The 25,348-nt window shown below is 38.1% G+C and overlaps 1 protein-coding gene across 3 annotated transcripts in view; it reads right to left on the bottom strand.

The window, feature by feature from the left end:
• Positions 1-25,348, bottom strand: part of LOC136410069 (serine-rich adhesin for platelets) — a 57,839-nt gene that overhangs the window by 5,496 nt on the left and 26,995 nt on the right. For 2 of the 3 annotated variants that reach the window (XM_066392000.1, XM_066391998.1), the window contains exons 3-7: positions 12,245-12,436; positions 8,113-10,600; positions 1,222-1,517; positions 922-1,168; positions 253-848 (exon numbers count right to left, since the gene is read on the bottom strand). In XM_066392000.1, coding sequence (XP_066248097.1) covers positions 253-848; positions 922-1,168; positions 1,222-1,517; positions 8,113-10,600; positions 12,245-12,436 — 3,819 coding nt within the window. The remainder of the gene's footprint in view (positions 1-252; positions 849-921; positions 1,169-1,221; positions 1,518-8,112; positions 10,601-12,244; positions 12,437-25,348) is intronic. The other variant, XM_066392001.1, reaches the window with a different exon arrangement.

Here is a 25,348-nt window from a genome sequence, read left to right as displayed (position 1 = left end):
ATTTTGACACATAAATTCCATGGGCACCCCACAGAGCTAGGTAAATTTTCTTTTTAATAGTCGATTTTTGCAATGAAGCTGTCAATAAATATACAGGGTGAGTTTTTGCTTGACTTTTTGCCATCATTTCCAACAATTCTGCCTTTTATTGATGGTCACCCGACTTTTTTCGCTTAAAATTCTTGGAGGTTATTGCGTTTGGGGGGTTGCAAGTTTCTTTAGAAAAATTATGAGATGATCATAGATACGTACCTGTAAAATCTGATCCGCTGCCTTGGTCAGTTCATCCAGAATGGTAGAATCAAAGTCTTTGTTCTGAATATGTTGCGATTTCAGCGTAGTTTTACCAGGATTCACGTTCTCATAAATATGTTCGGCATCCATTTCCTTCTCAGGTGTTGGTTTCCTAGGTTTACCGACCCTACCAGTAGGCGAAACTGTTCGTTTATGGTTTTGCAAAAGGTCGGGCTTCTGCGAGTAGGTTTGCTCTTTCGTCGTTTTCAGGCCCTTCGCGCCAAGCCCAAAGTAAGTCATTTCCGACTGTTTCGGCTGTCTCAAAACGGCTTTGTCACTCACACATTTAGCTTGCAAATTGGGATCTGGCAAGTTTCTAAATTCCCTAGATGGCGATTTGCTACGACTATTTGAAGTTGAGCTTTCAGTTTTCTTATTGACTAACTTCGACGGCACGCTCTCAATCAGTTCTTGAGGGTCAGTCGACTTTAATGGAATGGTTTTCCTTAAAACTACTGGAGAGTACTTGCTACTATTGGCGTGTATACTATATTTGTTGTAGGTAGCTTTGGGTTTATGCGGCTCGATGGCTGAATTTGGCAAGTTTGGGTTATCTGAAAGTATCATAAAAAGATCGTTAAGCAACATTTTTTGCAGGGGAAATTTTGCGGCAAAATTATAGTGTACCTTTACTTTTATTAGTGCAATTGAGATCAAATTTAAGTGTGGGTTTCTTAAAACTATTCCTCTCCATTTCGGAAATGTTTTTGAATGCCCTCATCCGACTCCAACTTCCCGAAACAACGGTGCTGGCATCGCTATCTATGCTGCTGAGATCTTTCTCAGATACCCGACTCAGCAGCTGCTGCACCTCCTTATCAGCATCGCTGTCTCCCTCATCGCTCCGAACATCCTCATAGAGCTTCTTTAATGCCTTTGGGACAAAACTGATTATTGAACCAACCTTGAATACCAAGAAATTACTACCTCGAGTTGCTGAGGAATTTTACCGACAGCCTCTTTTTGCCCTTTGAGCGTGTTGAGCACCAGTGGTGTAGACTTAAAGCTATGCAGTGAGTTTTGAGATCGTTTATATTTGGTGTAAATGAATCGTTTATCAGTCGTTGGTGGCGAGGGGGAAAGATCTATGGTGATTTTGGTGGTGGTGGTAATGTTGTTTTGCTCCCTAGTGGTGGTCATTTTCGAGCATACCGTGTGTTTGGAGGCGGAATCTTGCCTGCCAATCCGCACCACTAATCCTCTGTTTAAGATTTGTCTGGAGTCTGGAATAATTCGGGATTTGCCAATAATTATTTACACTCAAGTTGGTGAACAAATGTATATTTACAAGAAAAATGCGGATTGATGGGTCGGCATCCTACAGTTTCCATACGCACATTCCACTAGGGTGTTAATTGGTCTACGCTACTGAAGAGGTGGGAGATATCTCATGCACAAAAATAGCGAAAGGTACACTACAATTTGTATAATATGATACAATAGAGTCATACGTACACTACTTACTACTACTTCTTATTTGATACTTGTTTGGCTGTTCGCGATACGTTATTTCAGGGCTTTTTTCAAAATACAGGGTGACTCAAAAAAATCCTATTTTCGGGCAAATGTACACATGTTCGTTTTTGACATACGTAATAGGGTGTGGTCGATCAAGGTGTTTTTTTAACATATTTTCCAAAATTCTTACTTTTTGAAGATGTTTTTTCGAACTTTGATATTGCTTACATAAGCCGACATCGAGTTTCTAAAATCTACAGGATGATATTTTGGAATTAGGACCATATTTAATTAAGATTGAGCTACAATTACGGGAGATTCCTTTTTCCCTCCCTTTTTAGTTTGCTTACTACAGTACTTAAATGCAAATTTGTCCTGTTGAACAGAGTTACTACACTTAGTAAGCTTACTCTAAAAGTCATTGCCGTACCAATTAAAATCTAGCAATACCCTTAATTCTGATCTGTACTTTCCGGTTCTTACTGGCTGCAAAAGTAAACTTTTTAAATTACAGAAAACGCTTTCTTACAGTCAATAGGGGAACTTGGGGTAAGCGGGTTCCCGAGCACATTTTTGAATTCTTCGGCTGTAGATGCGCCTTTGAAAGTAATTTATAGGAATTACTGATCCATACCTTGTATCTCAAAAATGAATCGTTTCTCGTTTCGTGTTAAATTAAGACATGAGCATGGTTAATGTAAAATGAGAAAAAAATTCTAATGCGACTTATTCGCTGTATAAAAAGAACTTTTGAGCGAACAGAAAAACCCTCCCCCATCAACAAAAGTCTTTTGAATCCCTCGTGGATCCTTAATATTACGTTACAGTTATTCAATGGGGTTTAGGTAGCGAATCTGATTATAGAATAAGCTATTGCAGCTGCCTAATTCTCTATTTTCCTATTAAAAAATGCTATTAACAAAGAGAATTCCTGTGTTCAAAAGTAAATTTTTGAGTTTTCTCAATATCAAATGTACGTGAAGGTGCTTTGCCACAGAAAATATGTTTCCTTCTTTTAGGTTCATTCGACTTTCCCCTAATGCACGTTTTAGAGAGTTGGAATTGAATTGGCCCTGAATACTTTCATTGATTATTCATTCCATTTACACCTGTACAATAACGGAAAAAATGTGCTAAAATTAGTATTTGATTTTATAGTTTTACGTAAACGTTAATTTCATTCAATAATCATATAATACCATAATAATTATAATAGTATTAGCGTTATTAAAGATAATGATGTTGAATTAGTATTAACCTTGGTAAGTACATCATTAATAAAGTCTGAGCATTAAAATAGGTATTCCGAGTGTGGGCATAAAAGCATGAAAACACGAGGGCATGCATCCTATGTATTGAAATAACTGCAGTTTATTCAAACTTAGGATCTCGTAAAGCTTCTTGTAATGCGGGACGTATGAAAGAGAGAACGTTAATAATTAACACAAATTGTATTGATTGTGCTAAATAAAAACGCATGAGAGAAAACTATACAAAAACGTATATAGGCTAGTTTAAGAGTCGATAGGAACGAGGCAACCCTCCGAAATGTCTGAATCAAATGCGCTAATAGCCAACAAATGCGGTGAGAATAGAGGCATCTAGAAGGTACAGACTCAGAAGAGCGTCAAAGACTTATCCGCTCCTACATGTGGTGACCCCTGGAGCCCTCCTCCTCCTAATTCGGGTAATCAACCCCCGGAAGAGGGAGAGAGAGCTAATAAACGCGGAAGGCTTGAAGGATGGGTATTCAAAGGGTGAAACCCATTGAACTCGAAGGAGTGCCTGGTTGTGGGTTCGTCAAAGGAACGACCTATTGCATAATCAGCCCTTGGAGTGAAAGTCAAGATGAAGAAACCAAACGGGCATGACTTATGGATGCCACATCGCAAGCAGAAGCATCTTGGGAGAAAACATAAACGTGCAGGAACTATTTCCATTGCCGAAGAAAAAGCAAAAGTTTCTGTCGGATGTATACATTAGGGTTGATAATAACATGATACAGGACCAGAAGGACATAGACAATGCGATTGAAAGGAGGAAGAGTCGTGTTGCCCAGCAACTTGAAAAGATACAAATCGAGATGGAGATCATGGGGAGAAATGAAGCCATTACGAAGGCCTCTTTTTTACACGAAGGGCGAAAAGACGTACAATAGAGTCGAAATAACTCAAACCGAATCAACTAGCAGAATACGAGTGGAGTAGATAGTAGCTACTACTCGCAATCCTCTCCGACTCTGATGATATATTCCTCAGGGACAATTCGAGAGTTGGAGGAGGTTCTTTCATCTTAAGGTTTTCCGTGGGTAGGTGCATCGGTGAATCTGACCCTACCTGGCCGCCAGAACCTCAGGCTGGGTGTCTTTTGAAAATTTTCCTCGTGGCAAAACAAAGGTATGGACTAAGATAGAAGATTGTAGCTATAGCCAAATACTTTACAGTAGGTTGAAGAATTAGTATCTTGACGGTTTCACCTTTTCGAAGGGAATGACGTCTGGTTTATACAGGAAGATAGCACATACATATACAGGGCATTCTTTATTTTCAAATTTCACAGTATACAGCCACAATTTAGAAGATACCTACATCCCAAGGTTTGAATTTTACAAAATACTTTATGTCTTTTTCATGCCTGTTACAGTTTTTGAAATTCCTATTCAGACTTTTACCACCTTTGTTTTACTCTTTTCGAGCCTACACAGTTAGATTGAGCAAACCTATATGGAACTTCGCAAGGCTTTCATCTGTGGTCAAATCCCCTATAACTGTTCTGTTCATAGCTCCTTATCATCTGTTTATAAACTTAATAGTTTTTGTGCCTAGTGTGTAGGCTTAGAGATTGTCTTTCGTATGCGTCCATATTGCAGGTTTACCACGCCGGAGTTCAATCAATCACAGCCTTAGCTTACTTCACAGCCTTGGTCTTGGACTCGGCTATGTGTCGTTACGGCAGTAAATTTGCTACTTTTTCGCGTTGTAAAATAAATATTTAGGGAGTTGCAGGACGGATTGAGGCTCTACAGGCGGAGCCGCAGTGGTACTAAATAATCGCACGTGACGTTAATTATTCCTCTTCAGGTCGATAAAGATGTAGCGAAAAATGTGATTTTTGTCTTGAAGGCACTTTCTAACATCAAGCAATCTTAAATAAACTGTGGTAGTGTGTGAAATGGCGAAATGGCCAAGTTCACCTAGAAAAGAAGCTCTTACGGTCACCATCTGCTGCACTTGTTAACCCAATAAAAACTATAACAATAATTGTAATAAACCCATGCCTGATAATTACTAGCAACTTGGGTATCTTTCACGATCTTCTATCTACTTATATCAAGGTAGGTACAGTTTCTCGCTTCGATATATGTAACAGTGAATGTTAACCGCTTCCAGTCCGTGGGTACGCCTAACTGTTTCAAATTTAGTCAACTATTTCTTACATTATCATTTATAAAGACCTTGGGTGTATTTCGATAATTAAATTACAAGGCCTACGGTTAGCTGTGGGTACCTATAGAATGTATCTCAAACGAGAATCACGTGTCGATACAGAATGAGGAGCATTGACCGTTTAATTTAGCTCAAAATCGAGAATTGACAAACTTTTCTGCCATCCCCTTCCTGATTTGTTATGAATTATCGTCAATTCTAAAGAAGAAAATTGTAAATCATTCAGTGCAAAAGTATCCGCCAATGACGAATAGCACAAAAAACTTGTCTTTCTATTGCAAAAGTAATTAATTAAACTGGTTTGTTTGTCATGGTCGGAATCAATAATCCAATAACATTTATTAGCGCCTTTCTGCGTTTCTCTTCGTAAGCACATCATCAGGAAATCGTTATTACATCGGTAGCCGCAAACTAGTACAGTCAAAGATTACATGCAACATCCAGGGAATAATGTTATACCAACCACCATTACACACACCTACTTTTGTTAAGGACTGAATCACGGACACACTAAGCAATTAAAATGATTAGAAACAATTGTATAAAATAGTGTTGTATAATACAGGAAGCATGTAAGTTTATACGTAAAGGAAAAACGGTGATCTGGTGTAGGTACCTTGACCGACATGATCGCAAGTTTGTTATGGCGGTACTTCACGGTGAGTTTATTCAATTCAAAACAATAAAAATTCCAGATAAATACTATAAAATTCATATTTGTAGGAGTAAAGGATATTGCAGCTTTTGATAAGAACATTGTTATAGTTTCCTATAAAAAACCATCACTGAGTGGCTTACGGGCTGTAACATATCACCATGAAGGTGTTTCAAGGGGCGACAGTATTCTGTGAAATAATAAAAAAATACTAATTTATCCATGGCCAAAAACGCCCATTTTTTACGTGTGTTCTAAAAAAGATACAAAGCATAAAATAGTACATAACTCGAAAAAACATAACACCCCATAATGTGGCTACCGATGATTTTGACAATTTGTTGTAGAGGCTCTTAAAGGCAATCAGTGTACGAAATTTTCCACATTTAGTTCAACACATACACGAGAAAAACGTAAAATGTGAAGCTTTGCCACCCTGTATATGGAAAATGGTGCGTTTTTGACCATGGGTCTATTAGCGTTTTTTATTATTTTGCAGAGTACTATCGCCCCCTGAAATATCTCTATGATGATACGATGCACCCTGTATATTTCAGAATGCTGGAATCAAAAGGTTCTCTGAATGTTCCTAATTAATGAAAGGGATTTTATTAGAGAAAATTCAGAAAATCTTGGAAGTTTCTAACGACCTTTGGTAAGAGAGTTTTGGATGCGTGGGCTGATTTAGGTCCTTTATAGTATATTATTGGACGAGCATATGACGGCTATCGTTCTCGAAGGAAAAGTTTGCATCAGGAGCCAAGCGAATTCTCCTGAGGGGATGATGTGCATTATATACGAGTACAATACTGCTGACAAACCGCACAACTATAACGGATTTCTAAATTGCTTAACAAAGAGTAACCTGAACTCATCGTTTAAAATCTCCCTATCATCAAGCGGAATCTCTTATATTCGTGATGATAAATCTGCTGTTTCTGTCAAATCCCACACCTCTGCTGAGATTCCTAAATCCCGAAACAAAAAAAGCTTGAAACAATCATTGATTTAAAATCTACCTATCGTGGTAAGAAAAGTTCCATTCATCCTCACGTATCTTCGATGCATGACAGGCAACCTTCCTTTCATCATAAGAAAGTTCCAATTCTTCATGATGAATCTCTTGTTACTGTCAAACTAGACACTTCTCAAGAGGTTCCCAAATCATCTTCGAAAAAAGAGTCCGAAAGCGAATTGAGTGAAACTCTCCGAGTCATGATAAGAAGTCCTGTTCTCTGGAAGTCTCTTCTTCATGAAGTAAAATTTCTGATTCTTGATTAAAAATCTGGTACCAGTCACAAATTAGACATACCCAAATAGGTTCCTAAATTACCAATGAAAAAGGAGGATGGCAGAAGTGAGCTAAAAGGGACTTTTCGAGCCTGCAACTCAATTATTACGAGGTCCTGCGGACAACGGAATGTTTTCAAGAGCAAGTTCAAATCTTTCGTCACTTGAATCGCTGCGACGAAAAAGAAAAATTAGTTAGGAAAAAACAGGAATGGGAGGAGGAGTGATGGGAAAAATTTCCATTGAAGGGAACCAAAGAAGTGTATCAAAAAGATAATTTCGGACATGCATTAGATATTATTACGAGGCTTCACGAATAATGGAACCTTTCCAAGACCAAATACATCATGAGGGAGATGAGTAAGACGGATTTCCACGAGTCAGCTCGAAATTCCGCTTAGAATTGGAGCGATGGGGATATTATACGTTCATTTTTAGCCTTTCTATGGAAGTACAGAATCCTCAGGAAGACCATAAAACAAGTGGCATCCTCGGAATTTATATTACTGAAGGCTACATTGTCCTTACTAAAATTGAACTGGATGTAAAAATAATGTATTATCAACTTATTAAGAAAAGGATAACTCCCCTCACAATTCTTAATATTTGGTAGATGTGTACCTTGAACTATGCGACACTCTGTAGAAGAACCTATACGGCCTCCTCGAAAGGATTTAAAAATCATATATCAGAATGTTCTCCATTGTTTCTTTGTGTAAAAAATGAGATATGAGAAGAAAACTTGTTATTTTATTGTAATAGACCCGGGGAATGAAAATTGCCCCAGAAGGTTCGTGTGAGTGTCCCCATTTAGACGCCTATAGTGATGTTGCGCTGTGTAAGAAATATAGATAATGAAAATGATTGTTAGGTTATGAGAAAGTTAGTAGCTCCACACCAATACAGTACTAATCCCATCCCTTCACTCTAAATCGCACAAACAATCCTTAATCAAACCATCTTCCTTACCCTTCGATAAGTTCTCCATCCGCGGCCAAGTGGATTGGTCATTTTGAACCACCGTCGCCTGACCTTCCCCAAAATTCACCTTTGTCGAATACCCCCTACTCCCTTGAATCTCCTCGTCCACTATCACTCGGTCCGCCACTGACCAAGATGATCGTCGATTGTCCTTAGCTGCCGGCACCACTCGTATATTGGCGAAACTATCCGAGTAGCGATTCTCGTTGTCCGATAAATAGTCGGGCTTCTTCGTGGTCGGTCGTAAGTTTCGTAGAAGTTTCTGGAACTCCGGTAGATCGTTCGTTTTTGCTTCATCGTTTGTTTCTTCTGGATTATTTTGATATATATTACGGACCGTTACTGTGGATTTCCAGATAGTGGGACTTTCCCTAGGAATGTGTCTCAATCGTACCCCCCATTTGTTGCTATCCTCGTCGGAATCATTAAGATGAGTTTCACCTAAGTGATAAGGTTTCGGTTTTATGGGTTTATTCTTGAGAATTCCCTTTAGGTTATCACTCTCTGAAATCCAGTCTCTTTTCTCTTCTTCTGAAGGTTCGGAGTGATTATTGAAGTCTCTAGTGCTATTTACAGTCACCACGCTAAATGCTGAGGGGACTGAGTTTTGTTCGGCGGATTTGTAGTCTTCAGTGATCGCATCTGAGTTAATGTTCTCCACTTCTTGGTCTTCATTAACGCCAAACATGGTTTTTTCATACGAACTGTCTCCGAAATGCAGCATGGGAAGGCCGTTTTTGTTAAAATCCTCAGGATAATCAGTACTAATGCCAGAATTCCTGCGCCTTCGCCTAAAGTTCTGGGTAGGGGGAGGCTTCTCGTCAGTTTCTACTATGTTGACTTTTCCAGATTCTGCGGCAAAATGAACCTCAGTTTTGCAAAACTCCACCCTCTTCGCTCTTCTAATTCCATCTTCTATAAGCTCGTTTTTGTCCTTTTTGTAGGGATCTGATCCGTCGAGAGCTATTGAATGCCTTTTTGTGTCTTTTTCGGGTTCATCGTTCCAAGACAAGTCCACAATGTTGTTGTTTTTGACTATGGGTATGGTGATGGTTGTTGATTTGAGTTCGTTTTTCTTAAAGTCGTTATCTCTGAGCCGCCTATTCCAAGCCTCTTCAGACTGTCTGCTGAAAATTGAACTTTTGTCCTCCTGGCTAAAAATGCTAGTCATCTTTCGGACATTACCGTAATTGATCCCGTTAAGTGCTTTGCTAATTGAACTAAACTTATTTTCTACGTCACTTTCACTCTCCGAGTTGTATTGACCGTTGGTTTCTTTGTTGGCTCTTGTTGCAGTTGGAACCACCATTATTTCGCTCGAGCGACATATTCCGCTATCAGTACTCGATTCCACAAAAGTCTTATCTTTTAGGGATTTTGCAGAAGTCTCTTCACTGCCATGCACCTTCTCAAACCCATACGATTTCCGGCGATTATACCAATCTTCGTTCTTGTTATTGTTAGAGCCATTGGAGAACTTGGAGCGAGACTCAAGACTTCCAGTTCCGATTACAGACTTTTTGCTTTGCAGCATGTCTTCCATACCATATATGTAGGACTTCACTTGATTGTGAGCAGCAATTGCGCTTAGTTTGGAGTCTTCTTTCCCTATACCATCGTCGCTGTCTTCTTGCTTGGACATGTAAATATCATTTGCCGGAGAGCTGGTTCTACGAAGTCTTCCTTTGATTTCCTGCAAAGATTCTGCTGTTACAAATGATTCTCGTTTTGGTTTAGTTTTAGTTGCATGGTCTTTTTCAGTGAGATCGTCTAAATTATCGTCTATAGAGCTGCGCTCTATGGAGCTGGCGCTTGATATTGATTGAATAATGTTATCCAAGGCGTTTAAGTCGGCAGAAATAGAATTGTTCCTTAGAGCTGTGGTTAATCTTCTCCCCTTCTCCAACTCATCCCTCAATTTCTTTACGCTGACGCCATTTTCTGGCAAATCTGTTAGAGTAGCCTTGGAGGTACTAGGAGAACTTGCCTTCGGAAACGGCAAACTTCGCCGAACCTTGGAGTTCCTCCTCCAGCTTTGCAGCTGTTCCAAGTCCTCCAGGTCACTCTTGGCGTTGGACTCCTTTTCCGGAATTTGCTGGACGCCCTCACTACTATTACTCTTAGTTCGCGACAGATTAGAATGCGAATTCTGGTCACTACTGCTTTCAATTTCCGTAATTTCTACACCACTCGCACTACCATCGGCACTTCCACGAGGAGATACCGAGGGGGATTTTTTCCCGAACGCGTTCCGAACTGCAGATTCGTGGATTTGGTGGCACAATCTGGATACTCGGTGTAAGTTCGCCGCGGCAGTGAAATGGGCGTTCCTCAGCTGGCTATGCAGATCACTTGCGAAGGTGGACGAAGTGAAGTTTTGGGTCTTGGGGTGTCTGGTAGGAGGACGTCTGTGTGCGCTGCGGCCTACTGAGGCCTTGGATTTTTGAGACGACAGGTCTAGAGGGTTCAGAGGGAGCTGAAACGCAAAATATATGACCGTTTAGATGAAAAGTATCAGACAAACTGAGTAATTAGAATAATCTTCGCATATTTGAGTCAATAATGGCTACTATTAGTCACCTCCAGTTTGCATTTTCATTAGCATTCGTTCCACATGGCGTATTTGGCATGCAGGTAATTTCTCGTGAAACATTGAGTCAACTTCCTAATTTCGAACGAGCACACACTTGACTTCTACTACCTGCACAAATGGTCTTCTTTTGGATTCCTCAAATTGCACGTGGGGCACTTTGAATATTTTACGAGAAAATCGCTATTGCTGTTAATCGAAGATGGAGTGTAAGCTCCTTGCCAGCTAGGAAAAGTTTCGGTTACAGTCTAGTAAACACAGTCATTGTTAAGTAAACCTTTCGATAGTGTTCACTTGCAGTGGATTTTTAAATTACATTCAATGAAAAATAGCTTGCGGATTAAAATAAATAAGCCGACACGACGAACGGATTTAGTAATGGAAAGTTTAGGTGATTTACGGCGAATTTAAAGCAAAACTCGCAAGATAATTAAAAGATTAAGTAAGAAGTAAGGAAACCCGGGTTCGTTAACGTACGCCGCAAGACGTAACGTTAAGTCAAAGGAAGAATAAACATATCTATTGTGTCGTTAGCATTTACGCTCAACGGTAAGACGTGATATCTGCCCATTCTAAAATCAATAGAACATGCAGTACAGAATCTTAACGATACGTCTTACGACTTACGTTAAAAAGTGCGTAGTCTATATCCAGCTTAATGCTGGATTTATGGTTTCGTCAACGTAAGCCGCTAGACGTAGCGTCAAGGAGTGAGAAAAATCAATAAATTGATTATTTCTTTAAATTATATTATAACTTTATTAATGGCAAAAATCTTTTAATATGCATTGAGAATACCTCCAGTTCATCACGTGAAATTGCGTTTGAATTTTAATGGTTTTTATCAGATCGTGACGGAAAGCACCGCTTAATGAAATCCTGGTTGGTACATCTACGTAACGTATCGTTAAGAAGTTAAGCTAACTTTTCGAGCTCAGTTTATAGATGAAGGCTGGATTTATAGTTTCATAAACCTAAGCACGGACGTATCGTTAAGATTCCATACTGAAAGTGAAAATTATGCCGATGTTGGAATCGACAGATATCGTACATCAATCTACTAAAACTAATTTGGTAGCACCTGATAGTCCGTATAAGTCAATTTTATCCTAGAGCGGTTTAGGCTCATTTCAATCGACTGAGTATAAACAAGTTCTTTTAATGCTTACAAAATCATTTATTAATGACCCTCATTAATGTATGAGTTTTCATCAATGTATGATTTTGATTGCAACGCCGAGGTACCTAAGGATCGGGGAGGAAATTCGCTCCGTTTAGAGAGAACCAAAAATGAAAGAAAACTAAGAGGAAGAGCGGCGATTAACCCATTTATGGAAGATGGGTTAATGCAGGACAGTCCTGGATCGGCACATACGGAAGAACCACTCCAACCCAGTAATTGTCACGCTCTGAGCCATGGGTGGAGGATATAGGTCATGGAGAAGAATTTATTTCAAATACTTTTTAATTTCAATACAAATTTTTTTCTACGGATTTTTTTTTCTTTCAAAGGTTAACTATTCAACCAACCTGCAAATCTTCAAATTCCAGTCTTTTATTAGGCTCTTCCGCTTTTCCAGACCACCTACTGCTGCTTACTGTCGTGGTTTTGACTACCTGCAACCTGGATCCTGCTGCCCGACTATGGAACACCTCCAGCTGTCTACTGGCTTGTGCCTGAAGGGAACCATCTGCTCCAGTGCGGGCTCTGGAGTCTACAACCTGAAGCAAAAAAAAATTGATAACTTTCTTCTTACGTTCGCAATCTGGATGGTTTGGTTCGATTTTAAATTGTAATGGATTTTAATAATCCAATTTTCGATCACTGGAAAATTTCGATTGCAGTGAGGACGCGCACCGCGCCAATATAGAATTTTTATAGGGCAAAAAACTTAATAACTTCTCAAATTTCAATATAGAAACTTCCTCAAGCGATTTTCTTCGCTGATTCATAATGTTATAACCTATTAAAGCTCGGAGGTTGTTGGACTGGATAATTTAAATGAACCATTACCATGAACTGAATAAATCATTAAATTAATTAAGCCTGAACCAATCGGTGGAACCGAATCGCGGCCCGGTAAAAATCGTAGAAAGGCACAGATATTCACACTTACACGAGGCTATAGATTGGTACGCAATCTACGAATATCCTAGATCATATTCCTTCAGTTGCCAGCTGTACGACTTCACACTACTCAGAACGGTTAAAATGACCAAAAACGGAGTAAAACCAAATCAGGTTTGACAGCGCTGACCTGCAAGAAGAGGCAGCGCAAATTGTGGTACCTTCGGTACGACTTCCTATGACCGCGAAACACAGAACGCGCGGTACGGTACCCGTGGCTGCGTCGGGTTCCTTTCTCGGCAGTACTGACTCGAAACGTACTGCCAGTGGCCGCTGGCTACGTTGTTGCATTACAGATTGCAGCAGGAGACAATGTCGTGACGTAAGGAAAGGTGGGAAGGATATCCTGCGACTTCTTTAGTCTGCCTCGCCTGCGAAGGAGGTTTGTTTTCAATTCAAAGAAAAATCGTTCCTTGACCTCTTGATAAGAAAGTTGCGTGAGTGTAGGCAGTTTTTGATGAAGCTACCAGCTGTCAACGTGAAATTCTAATCAGTAACGATTATCAAAAGTTTTTACTTCAGTGTTATTTGCATCAAGTTAAGCCAGAACTGTTGCCTCAAATTTGATTCGGAACAATAATTAATTTCGTCATTCAGTTTGATTCATAATTTGCTCAAAAAGTTGTTTTAGAGGTGTTGCTGGATAGCATCTTCTCTTATCGATCCTAGGTACCGCTCTAAACCGATTTGAAAGCTTCAATGCGAGTACCTTGAAAATGGTAAAGCTGAAACAATGCAATTTGGAATGAAAATCATGTAGGTATGAACATAAAACCAACATAGATACTTAACATAAGGAAATATTCCGCAGCGATCTTCTATGACTTGTCGAAGGCCTTTGACTGCGTCCATTGTGATATTATACTGTGCAAAGTGGAATGAGGGCAATCTTGCCTGCCAGGTTATGACTAGGCATAATATCGTTAATGGATACAGTTCAGGTAAAATATTTGATTTGTTAATAACTAGGGCAGGTGTGCCCTATGGCTCGCTCTCGGCCTTGTATTGCCGGACTTCCCATGCTTTAGACTAACCCACAGGATGACGAACCACGCCTGTTCATTTCTATCAACACCCCTGTGACAAGCGCCTCATCTTAGGACGACTCTCTTTGTGCCTGTCGCTTCTGAAGAAGATTTCCTTATATCTGCACGATCTTTGGACTTATCTAGCTCTTGCAGACAACTGTTAGGACCGCATGACCGTCAGAATAGACAGAAATTTCTCGCTTCACTATTTTTCATTATTATCTAACTTCCTCTTGGATGACTAGCTTGAGTATAACAATAATCTAGGCTTGAAAGGTATGTATAGTCTCCAAGGGAGAAGAACTCGGCCCCCCTGCGGGCAGCCCTGCATATTCCGGCTCTCAGCGACTCTGTATCATCAGTTATTAGGGATTTGCCAGTAAGCCAAATCTAATTGTTGGTGACATGGCGATTGACGACATTCCAACGTAAATCCATCTCCCTTTGGAATGTTTACTCCAAAGGGGTGTTTCTTCCTTAGTTGTTCCCTCGAGCTGTTGTACTGCGGCAGTACGATTAGAATGTTCAGTCAATCGAGCCCAGTGGTCCTCGAAGAACCGGCTTCTCATAGTGTTTGCTTCTATGATATGTAGTCTTTATTTCTTCGATGAGAAGCCCCTTGATCTACAAGGTGTCTCGGAACATAGTGCCACATCCTGTATATCGAAAACGAAGCGGCTTTCGATAAATGTTTATATGAAGTTTTCATCATATTTTGGGAGCTAGAATAAGTGGTTGAATTTATGGCACTACGTTCAGAGACACAATGTAGATTGGAAGTTCCAGAAATCGCAGCGAAAGACGCTGAGCTCCACTTGTGGTATGATCCGGGATGCATCTGCGATGATCAGACAGATCAACTTCTGCAGCCTCGCCCACTTTAGCGCACAACAGGTTTTGATCGATAGCTAACCACAAATTACCGACCCGAAGGGGATTCCCCGCAAAAACTTGGATGAGTCGGAGAGTTGAAACTCATGTTCTAATCGAATTGAAAATGCGTTAATAAAAATGAAAAAAAAATGTCTTGGGGCAAGTCATTTTTCTTATAATTCTGACCGAGATTGACCAAAAAGTGCCAAAGAAAGGCTGTGAAACGTTCAGTTAATCCTCTTAAAATCGAACAAGCCGAAAAGTGGATTTCGTTTCTCTCAATTGAGCAGATGTGGAGTTCTGTCTTCGGGCTCGTTATTCTCTCTTACAATTTCTCATAAAATTGTAATTATCTGGACTAAATATTGACGCATAACAAGGACATATGGGATGTTTACCACAACGGGGGGTTTATACACAACGGGTATATTGTAAATTTTTGCTTGGTAATGGCTGATCTTTTATACTTTTTTGCTCATATCATCATCACTGCGTACATTATGCATTAATTCTCTGAAGCTGCCTATATGCGTGGATTTGCTGCTCCGCATAATATGCACATGCATGTTATTACAGTAGATGCCATGGTCTCGCATATTTTATAAGAACCATAGGTATACGTTTCTTTTATGTATACAGGGCGTTAATGTAATCATGTCACAAACTTAGAGAGCACAGTTCTCTGAAATAAATTATGAAAAAATTCCAATTTCCAAACTTGCTTGGTTTTTTAAAAATTCATTTACTAAAAGCAAAAATTTTAGCCGCAATTCGGTATTCCGTATCTTATTGATTTCATAACTGCTGGAGCTGTCCACCACAGTGGACTAACTGTGTTGTTTTAAACGAGCGCTCATTGATTTAGCCTGAGGTCATTCGAACATGATTGCCTGCTCAGATTCATTTTTATGAGGCATAATTTTTTCAAAAAAAATCTTAAAAACCAGGATTCTCGCAAAGAAATGTCGTTTATTAGTAAATTATTGTGGATGGTATTTTGGAAATGAGACGTTTACGAACGTTTTGTTGTTTACATTTTTTCATTATTTATCGAGAAAAGAGTTCGCAATATGGCAACATTAACACCCTGTATACAGGGTGACCCAAACTTAAAGTGCCAAACTTCACCAGTGTATTGCACTTTTAAAAATATTTTTTTAAAACTCTATACAACATTGGCCGAAACATGTTTCGTACAGAAAATACAGGGTGTCGATTTTTCTCTCCGATGCACCATTCTCGAGTAAGAAAATAAAAACCGTTCAAAGTGCAGTTTTCATTATTGCATGATGAACAAAAAAAACATAAACATTGGAAAACTAGAATTGCCTCAAAATAATTGCCTCCCGCTTCAACACATTGGTTGCATCTTTGGGCGGCTGCTCTGGTAGCCTCAGCAATATGCACTGGTCGTATAGCTTAACAACATGCTCGAACGGAAGCAATTAGCTCATCTCTGGTTCTTATGGGATTTGTGGGTTTGTTGAATGTGGGATTGAGTGATTGCTAAGAGTATGAAAAACAAGTGAATTAACAAAATCATGCTAATTATCATCTTGTTTGAAATACGTTCGGTATTACTTTGTTTACGAAATACTTGGAATGCTTAATTTTTTTATGTTTATCTTTATTTTTTTTTGTTTATCAGACAATAATAAAAACTGCACTTTGAACGGTTTTTATTTTCTTACTCGAGAATAGTGCATCGGAGAGAAAAATTGACACCCTGTATTTTCTGTACGAAGCATGTTTCGACCAATGTTGTATAGAGTTTTTTTAAATATTCAATACGCTGGTGAAGTTTGATACTTTAAGTTCGGGCCACCCTGTATGTGTTGTTCGTGTATGTTGATCTGGAGCAAAAATGCAGAAAAACTTTTCAAAGAAAATTACAGATGAAACGAACTGGCAAAAGAATTGCAATAAACGTCGTAAAGTTACACTCGATTTACTCCTTTTTGTGTAGTTTGTTGTTTGGTCTCCTAGGACATTCTTTATGTCCTGTAAAAAGCTTGTTTCTGTGATATCGATGGCGAGCCTTTTAAATTAGCTCCACTATTTTATCGTCCACATCATCGTGTAGTCTATTAAAAATAAATATTGGCGCCAAGAGAAAAATGCCCTACGTAAGTACCTCGTTCAAAGAATGTTCTTAGAATATTGTAGGAATACCATTACTGGATGAACTACGCTCTTTTTGCGCAGACATAAAAGAAAGTTTTTTTATTTAGGTATGAGTAACGAATGCAAATTTTCGAAGACCATACTCTTCTTTCGCTCACAGTCGTAAATCAACGTAGATTTATGGAAATCGGTTACAATCGTGATGGACTTTAAAATACACCGTGCCTGAAAGTACAAAAGGAGAATGCCGTATGCATCTCGTATATGTAAGCAGCCGTAAACATACCCTTTGCTTTGCCTGACCTTTTGACTCATTGTAATGAATTACACTCTTGACCTCCCGGAGTTGTTTAAAGCCCATCATGATACACACCGTGCACTAGAGCTAAATCTCGATTTCTTGGAGTTACATCACTTATCATCATTCAGTCCGTTACCTTAACAATATAGGACCGACACTGCGGCTAATGGCTGCTAACCAGACCTACTGCAATAATAGAGATATCCTTTATTGGTAAAGGATATTATCGTAAAACAATCGAGTTTCCTTAACCTATCATGAAGGCTATTACAGAGACGATTTAAGTGATGATAAAAAATGAGAACAAGAAACCGTACCGTAAGAATGTAAAAGGGCAAACGATCCGGTCATTCTGCATCGAGGTTTGAGTGAGGAGATGAGAAAATCTTTAATTATTGGGAAGGTATCATATGAAGGAAATGACGGTGTGAGAAAGTAAAAATTGAAAAATTAAAGATATGTAATAATAACATGATTTTTTTAACAAACGAAAGCCGAGCCTCTGCTTTTGTCCTGGGTGGAGTTTGTGTAATGGACATTTCACACGTTGCGTAAATCGCACGTTTCTATTTCAATAGTCCATTTCAGGACATGATTATAATGGAACAAAAATATCAATTCTGCAGTTTCAATTCATGGTCCAAAAATTCACATTTGAGTTCAAAAAACAATAGAGGGTATTTTTTTATGGTGTGCCTATCATTGCTATCTCCGAAACGGTGAGAGTTATAACTTCGATTAAATTAGATAAAAGTTGCCCCTTGTAAAGCTCATTGAGAAAACCGCTACAAGGTTGTCACATTTTCAGTGGCTTCCTAAATATTTGGAAAAACATGAATATGACCCAAAATTTCAATCTCTCGTATTTCGTAAACTGCTTGTAACAGAAAAGAAATTCAAGTTACAAAGTTTCTTAACTTTTTATTTTCTACAAAGCGACATATCGAATGTCATCGCACAGCTTTTAATAGCTAAGTAATCGTTATCAACTTCATTATTTTAAATACGGACCTGAAATTTTTATTTCATATTTCAAAAGTGCTTTTTATTCCTAACAGACCCATTTATAATTTGTTTACATTTATTAACATTTATTGCATTATTAATATTATGGACTCCTCGTTTTCCCGATATAACTCCAATGGATTTTTCTATTTGGGGAATAATAAAAGTCAAATTTTACAAACCACATCAGAGAATATGACGACTCAAAAAATAAAACTACCCTTACGTTCCAAAGCATTACACCCAGAACGCTTAAATATATCCAGAAAAAAAAATGTACGATTATGTCTAAGGGAGAATGGGAAATACTTTGAACATTTTGGATAATTATAGGTTAATAAGAAAGTAGAACATGTACTGTAGTTTAAAAAGATAAATAAAAAATAGTCTGACGATGAATTATTCAGGTCTAAACGTTAATAAATATAAAGAAATTACACATGAGTCTATCAGGAATAAAAAGCGTTTTCGAAATATGAAATAAAAATTCCAGGTCCATATTTAAAAAAAAGTTTTATAGCATGCACTTTTTATGAATATTCGATCTTGACATGCATGTGATAAACCTTTTACCTCACGTGTGGATCTAAAGATTTTATCGCACGCTAATAGTTAAATGACCTTACAGAGAACGATACAATTAGCATACCCTCGAATGGTGACCGAACTTCGCCTGGCCCCCTTCGGTTAATCACAACCAGCGTGCGGTAAAGTAACGATTTCTGCACTTGTTAAACAAATAACTATTATTTATTTTTATTATTAATAATTAGAAAGCATTCGAAGAAAATTCTTTAAACGAATATAAATCAATGCTAGTAGTTGGAGAATTTATGTAGCATGAATCATACATTTTCGATGAAATTTATATCTCAGTAGCTAAAATGTCTACAATAAGAAAGCTATTGTCAATTGGAAATCATTTTAGATGATATATTGAAGATGTATATTGTTACGGCTGGCAGGCGGCCACCGCAGGTAAAATATAGAGACAAAAAAAGGGATTTACCGTAGGCGCTCGACGAGTGATTTATTGTTTCTTATGTATGTCGAATGTTCTAGTATATTTGTTTATGTTAATGTCGCATGTGTGTAAGAAAATTGCAGAATCTTCTAGCTAAAGAACTTTTAGCTATATAAGGAGACTATTGCTAAGAATGAGGACGGTCCAAGACTAGTGTAGCGATAAGAATGAAGCGCGATAATAATATGCGACATTAATATGATTAGTACTGAAATAGTGATTTATTCGTACTTTGAGGTGCCGAATTGGAGTTGTGTTAATTTTTCTAGTAACTAAATACTGTTTAGGTGGATGGCGAGTTTATTGGAAACATCCGAACTCTGCATTCGTAACAATATATTTGTCTACCAGAGAGGGTAACATGTAGGAACGGACATGTATTTGAATTTAGTACATTTTTATGTGATACTAAACAGGCACCAAAATACTGAATAGTCTATAAAAAATAATCGGATGCGGATCATCGTTTGTATATCAAAAATTTTGAAAATCAGCAAATACACGTTTGAATATATGTATGTGGATGATATGCATGATATCAAGGTTAATAACAATATTGTTGAGAGACAAAAAAATAGAAAATGAAATCAGGGTTTCCCTTTTTAGATTAGATAAAGCTTTTTAGATTTCGCGGAGAGACAAATTAATAACAAAAATCTTTTTTTACCATCACCCAAATCCCACTTTTGTGACTAAAATTTGAAACACCCCGTATACTTCTCACACGCTAAATAAATTGCATGTAACGTTTAATATATAAAATATTTTTTAAGAATTAAATTTCACTTATGTTTCTCGTTATGAAATAGTAATTATCTTCGGAAAGGTAAATGGTCGTGACATTTGTTGTGTACCAACGCTGAAAGTCGCCTTCTACTTCTAAGCTAATATCCGTGACCGAGCTTAAAAATGTTCCTTACCGGCAATATAAATATCATTTAAATGGATAAATGTACTTAAATCATACTTATATTGCAAAATTGATATTGTTATTGTGCACATGCAATGGTTCGTTAGTTAAGTTAGTCACTGCACAGAGGCATTTTGTTGCATTTAAGTGCATAAAACAGTAAGTTCTTGTTATTGTCTTCTTCTAGTTAGTTTCAATGTTAAGAAAACTATATGATAAAGCACTGAGTAGATACGCAGAGGTTGACCCCAAACTAGGCTTACGTGGCCTCACAACCATTCACCAAGACTAATTTAGAATATACCAATTGCAAGTTAGCATGACTTACAATTAGACTCAAAAGATTGGGGGTCAAAGACTTATTCGCACCTTCATGTGGTGGAGGATGCCTCCTCTCTCGAGTCCGAGAAACCAATCCTGGAGGAGGGAGAGAGGTAACAGGCGCGGAAGACAGAAGGATGGGTGTACAATGGGTAAAAGCGGGGAGTGTCTGGACGCGGGCCTGCCGAAGGAGCGGCTTAATGCATCATCAGAAACCAGCCCTTGGGGCCAACTCGACAAGAAAAGTCATAGAAGGTCAAGACGAACGGGGCAAACGGGCATGCACTTATGGATGCCACACCGCAAACAGAAGTATCTAGGGAGAAAACACAAACATGCAGGAACAATTTCCATTGCCGAAGAAAAAAGAAAAAGTTTCTGTCGAATGTATGCATTAGGGTCGGTAATAACATGATATAAGACCAGAAGGACATAGACAATGCGATTGAAAGGAGGAAGAGTCGCGTTGCCCAGCAACTTGAAAAGAAACAAATCGAGATGGAGATCATGGGGAGAAATGAAGCCATTACGAAGGCCTCTTTTTTACACGAAGGGTGAAAAGAAATACAATAGATCCGAAATGATTCAAACCGAATCAACTAGTAGAAGACGAGTGGAGTTGATAGTAACTACTCGCAGTCCTTTCCGACCCTGACGATATATTCCTCCTGTTCCGGCATTGGAGAAGAGTCTTTCATCTCGAGGTTTCTAGAGGGTAGGCGCTCCGGGGAATCCCACACTACCCAGCCGCTAGAACACCGGACGCTGAGATTTTCCTCGTGACAAAAAAGACTCAAAGGTTGAAATTGATAGACTCGCTATGTGAGAATCAAGGAGAATCTGGAAATAATACAAATGGAACCATGAAAAACGAAAGCGAAAATGATTCTATTGTCATTAAGGTAAAAGAGATTCACATAGGAAAGACATAGCACGTGTCCGATAAGTTTTTTATGAATAATTCTGGAGAGTGGGAGTCTTATCGCACGCATGTCAATGCTAAATGCCCACAAAAAGTTTTCGCACTGATTTATGTGCGGTAAAACTTTTTACCCCACGCTCGTAGCAAAATTTCTCTTTACTTTCCCTTTTTCTAGCATTGCTTAGTTCCTAACACATTACTTATATTAGCTAATAATAGAGCGTTTTTGGTAACCTCATAATGAACTGATTTCTAACCTAATAGCTTCAATATATTTGACTACATTATGACCTTAAACAAACCTTTTAATATTTTATGCCAAAGCAATTTCGTGACAATGTACTGTAAATTTATGAAATTGTAGTCAGTACCTCTTTAACAGCGGTACATGAATCTAGATTAGGCTGTTGAAATAATTATATCAACCGCTTACAGTCTAGATTATGTATATTGATAATTCCACTTACAATTCACGACCTCGTTGTCGGGTAAATGTATGACATATTATTCAATAATTGCAGTCAGTTGCGAAATCCTTAAGATACGAGCAGACTTCTTTGCTCGGCCAAAGATAAGGAATTGGGTTTACAGTAAGTAAATGACAATAGATTTGGCCACCAGAAAGCAATATCTCCTGACCTTTTAGAGGTACAGCTGGGTAAAACAATGGGCAATTAAGAAATGAATGAGGCAGGCCATTAATGAGCCATTAGAAAAGACGACCAAGCTATTAAAAAAGACATCATGTTTAATAGCCAATAAAAATGACCTATGTATTTTTGCCTCATGTAATTATGACCGATTCTCTTACGTTTGGACTGAGCAATAAATAATTTGTTTTTTTTAATGAAGAGCTTTCACGTAAATTACTTATTAGATCATAGAGCTGCTTCATGTCCTGCGGTAAGAGTAAATAATTTGCACTACACACAGTTATCTAACAAGGATCAGAAAAGGTGCGGTTTCATCAAAAAAGCCATTTGTCATGTTTTTGCCCGAAGACGCCAAAAATGATCGTTGGAAAATGTTATAATTATTAGAATTTGTTAGGAACTCCGAGCCAGTGATACCGAAAGCCGAACAACATTTTGCAAATGGTACACGCGGAAATGTGCAGATAATTAAAATTTTTTACATGAAATTACTTGATCAGATGAGAGTTCAATGAGAAACAATTGAATTTTCAATAGACGAAATCCGCATACTACAGGGGAAACCTCCGTTTCTACAGGATTGCGCATCACCCACATCACTTTAAGTTTCAAGCGGGGGTGGAATATTTGGCAATCAAATAACTGGTCCTTTCTTTTATAACCATTTTACTTAAAACGGACTTGGAAGAGACCTTAGATAACCTCCTGTTGCAGTCTCAGAACATTCTTGGCCAGTCCCCTCTCCGGACATAACCCCGTTAGACTTTTTCTTTGGAGCTGCATCAAAATCCTGTTTAACGACTTGATTTTGTTTATCAATTGGTTGGATGGTTTGTGTAGCAGGTTGTCGAGGTACTTTGTTAAGGAAGGAACCCCGACAGAAGAATAGGTTGAAAATGTGCTAAAAACAATTGAAAAAGTATAGTGGGAAAAAGTATTAAATCTTAGAAAAACTGATATTTGAATATAAAACTCTGGATTTCAATATCGAAATATTTATTGAAACTAGGATCGGAAAGGAAAATGCAAATATACTTTCAAAAAATTGCAACTTGCATGAGGTCTTAAGAAGTTGAAGTTCACTTTACCAATAGAGTAATCATCCTCCGCACCCAATTCCAAACAGGTGACCGTAAAAAAACCAGGCGCTGTCAATGAACCATGAACGCAGGGCATTAATGAAGCCATTTGGTCTTTGCCATCAAACATATAACTGACAACAGATTAACAGATGAATTTATCCAAAGACTTGCCTCTGATATTTCAACACCTACCTGAGACTTTTTAACGATCACCCTTTATTTACCTATTAACGAATAATCAAAGTTATTATTTATGAATCTGCACTGGAACAAAGATAATTAAAAACAGACAAAACTGAGCACGTCAACCGGTGGGTAGTCTCTTTGTAGTCATTGTAGGATGGACCATCCTATTTGAGATTTTTTGCCTCTTGCCTTTGTTAAAGCGCATCGTCACCTCGAATTCGTTATCCTTCCATTCGCGAATGGGATGGTTATTGGCCTTCTCCTTATAAAGACACAACGTAAAATTCGCGTTGTGAGGCAATATTTCTTGCAAATTGATTGTGAGAAATTTGAATGAGATTTAAACTATATTTTAAATTGATGATCTTGCCAGTCTAGTTGAAACATCTGGGCTAGTTTCTTCCTCTGTCCATTCGGACACATGTACAAGGTTTGCCAGTGTACTTAGACAGCGCCTACTACTTTTACTGTATGGAAAAAAAGACAAACTTTAAAAAGAAGAGTTCGAGGGTTTATCTTCAATCGTCAAAGATTTTACGTAACACAACAGATGAATATCGCAAAATTAAAAAAGGACTCAAACCGGTAAATTTATAATGGAACACTGTATGTATTTCATAAAAATTAAATAGGTCTTTTTTCTGATTTCAAGAATATGTAACGTGTCGGCATTTGATTTAGTCCTTTTCGCGGTATTTGCATTTAAAGTCGGGATTATATTGTTTTTAGAAATCACAGTTGCCATGAATAAACAAATGGACCGAACGTCATTAGTAATTATAATTTATTAATTTATTACTTTCATCTTGGAAATAATGATATGAAATAAAGACGTTCGGTGCATTTGTTTATTCATGGCAACTGCGATTTCTAAAAACAATATAATCCCTATTTTAAAATGCAAATACCGCTAAAGCGGCTAAATCAAATGCCAATGCATATTCTTGAAATCAGAAAAAAAGGTCTATTCAACTTCTATGAAATATGCATATACGGTGCTCCATTATAAATATGCCGGATTTGAGTCCTTTTTTTAACTTTCCGGTAGACATCTGTGGTGTTACGTAACACTTTCTGGCGATTTAGGATAAACCCTTCAAAGTTTTTCTTTTTTTCATATAATAAAGGCAGTACGTGTTGTATAAGCATACGGACCAATCCTGTACGTACGTAAGCAAATGTAATCCTTACAATTAAAATATCTGTTTCATTTTATGTTTCTATGCAGCTTCAAGTTTGCTGCCTCAACAACGTCCCTAATTAAGAACAATTCTGAAAACAATCATTTAATCTCGTCCGAGGCGGCCTTTCGTCGCCCGATAATATCTAAATTACATTTTAAAATCCCCGGGCTCGCTATAAATAATCGACTTTTTAATTAGCACATAAATTGCAATTTTTCTCCGAAAGACAAATGTGAGACTTGATTTATTATCAAGATACACCGATTAAGGAGAAAATTTATATATGAATTTTCAGCTCTTCGGCGTGGATGTACCTTATAATCAGGAGCAATTATTGCATGAAACTTTGTAAGTAGGTTCCAGAAAGGCTTTTAGAAAAAAGTGTGTCAAAAATTAAGTAACGACGCTATTATGAGATTCAAATCACATGGGGCAATCTATAATATACGTGTATGTATTGTATGTCATCCAACGCTCTGCATTCTGTAACTTTCACTCAGGATTGTGTCTTATTTTGTTTACGCCGCAGATACAGAACCCGCCCACTTACTGGGATTAAAAGCTTGCTTGTTTAAGTCATGTTCAAGCATTTACAAACATTACTCTAGTTTCCCCTTAAGCATTTAAAATGGTTACATATGCATTTATTGTTCTGCAGATGTAAGTAGATGGTCTAGAAGTAACGCAACTACCAAAGGGGCAATAACTTTCAGTTCTCAATTATTCGAAATTACTCGATAACGTCGTTTCGACTCATCGCGTCACATGTCACCTTTTACTTCGCACCTGTCATCTGTCACATGTCATCTTTTATCACATACCTGTCATCCAGCACACATCATCTTGCACTTGTAACGTGCCGCCCATTCCTTGTCGAAAGGCAGACTCTCGTC

The sequence above is a fragment of the Euwallacea similis genome, chromosome 7, assembly GCF_039881205.1.
Source record: "Euwallacea similis isolate ESF13 chromosome 7, ESF131.1, whole genome shotgun sequence".
Taxonomy (NCBI): domain Eukaryota; kingdom Metazoa; phylum Arthropoda; class Insecta; order Coleoptera; family Curculionidae; genus Euwallacea; species Euwallacea similis.
The sequence above is the reverse complement of the archived record's forward strand: the minus strand, read 5'-3'. Positions and strand labels throughout refer to the sequence as shown.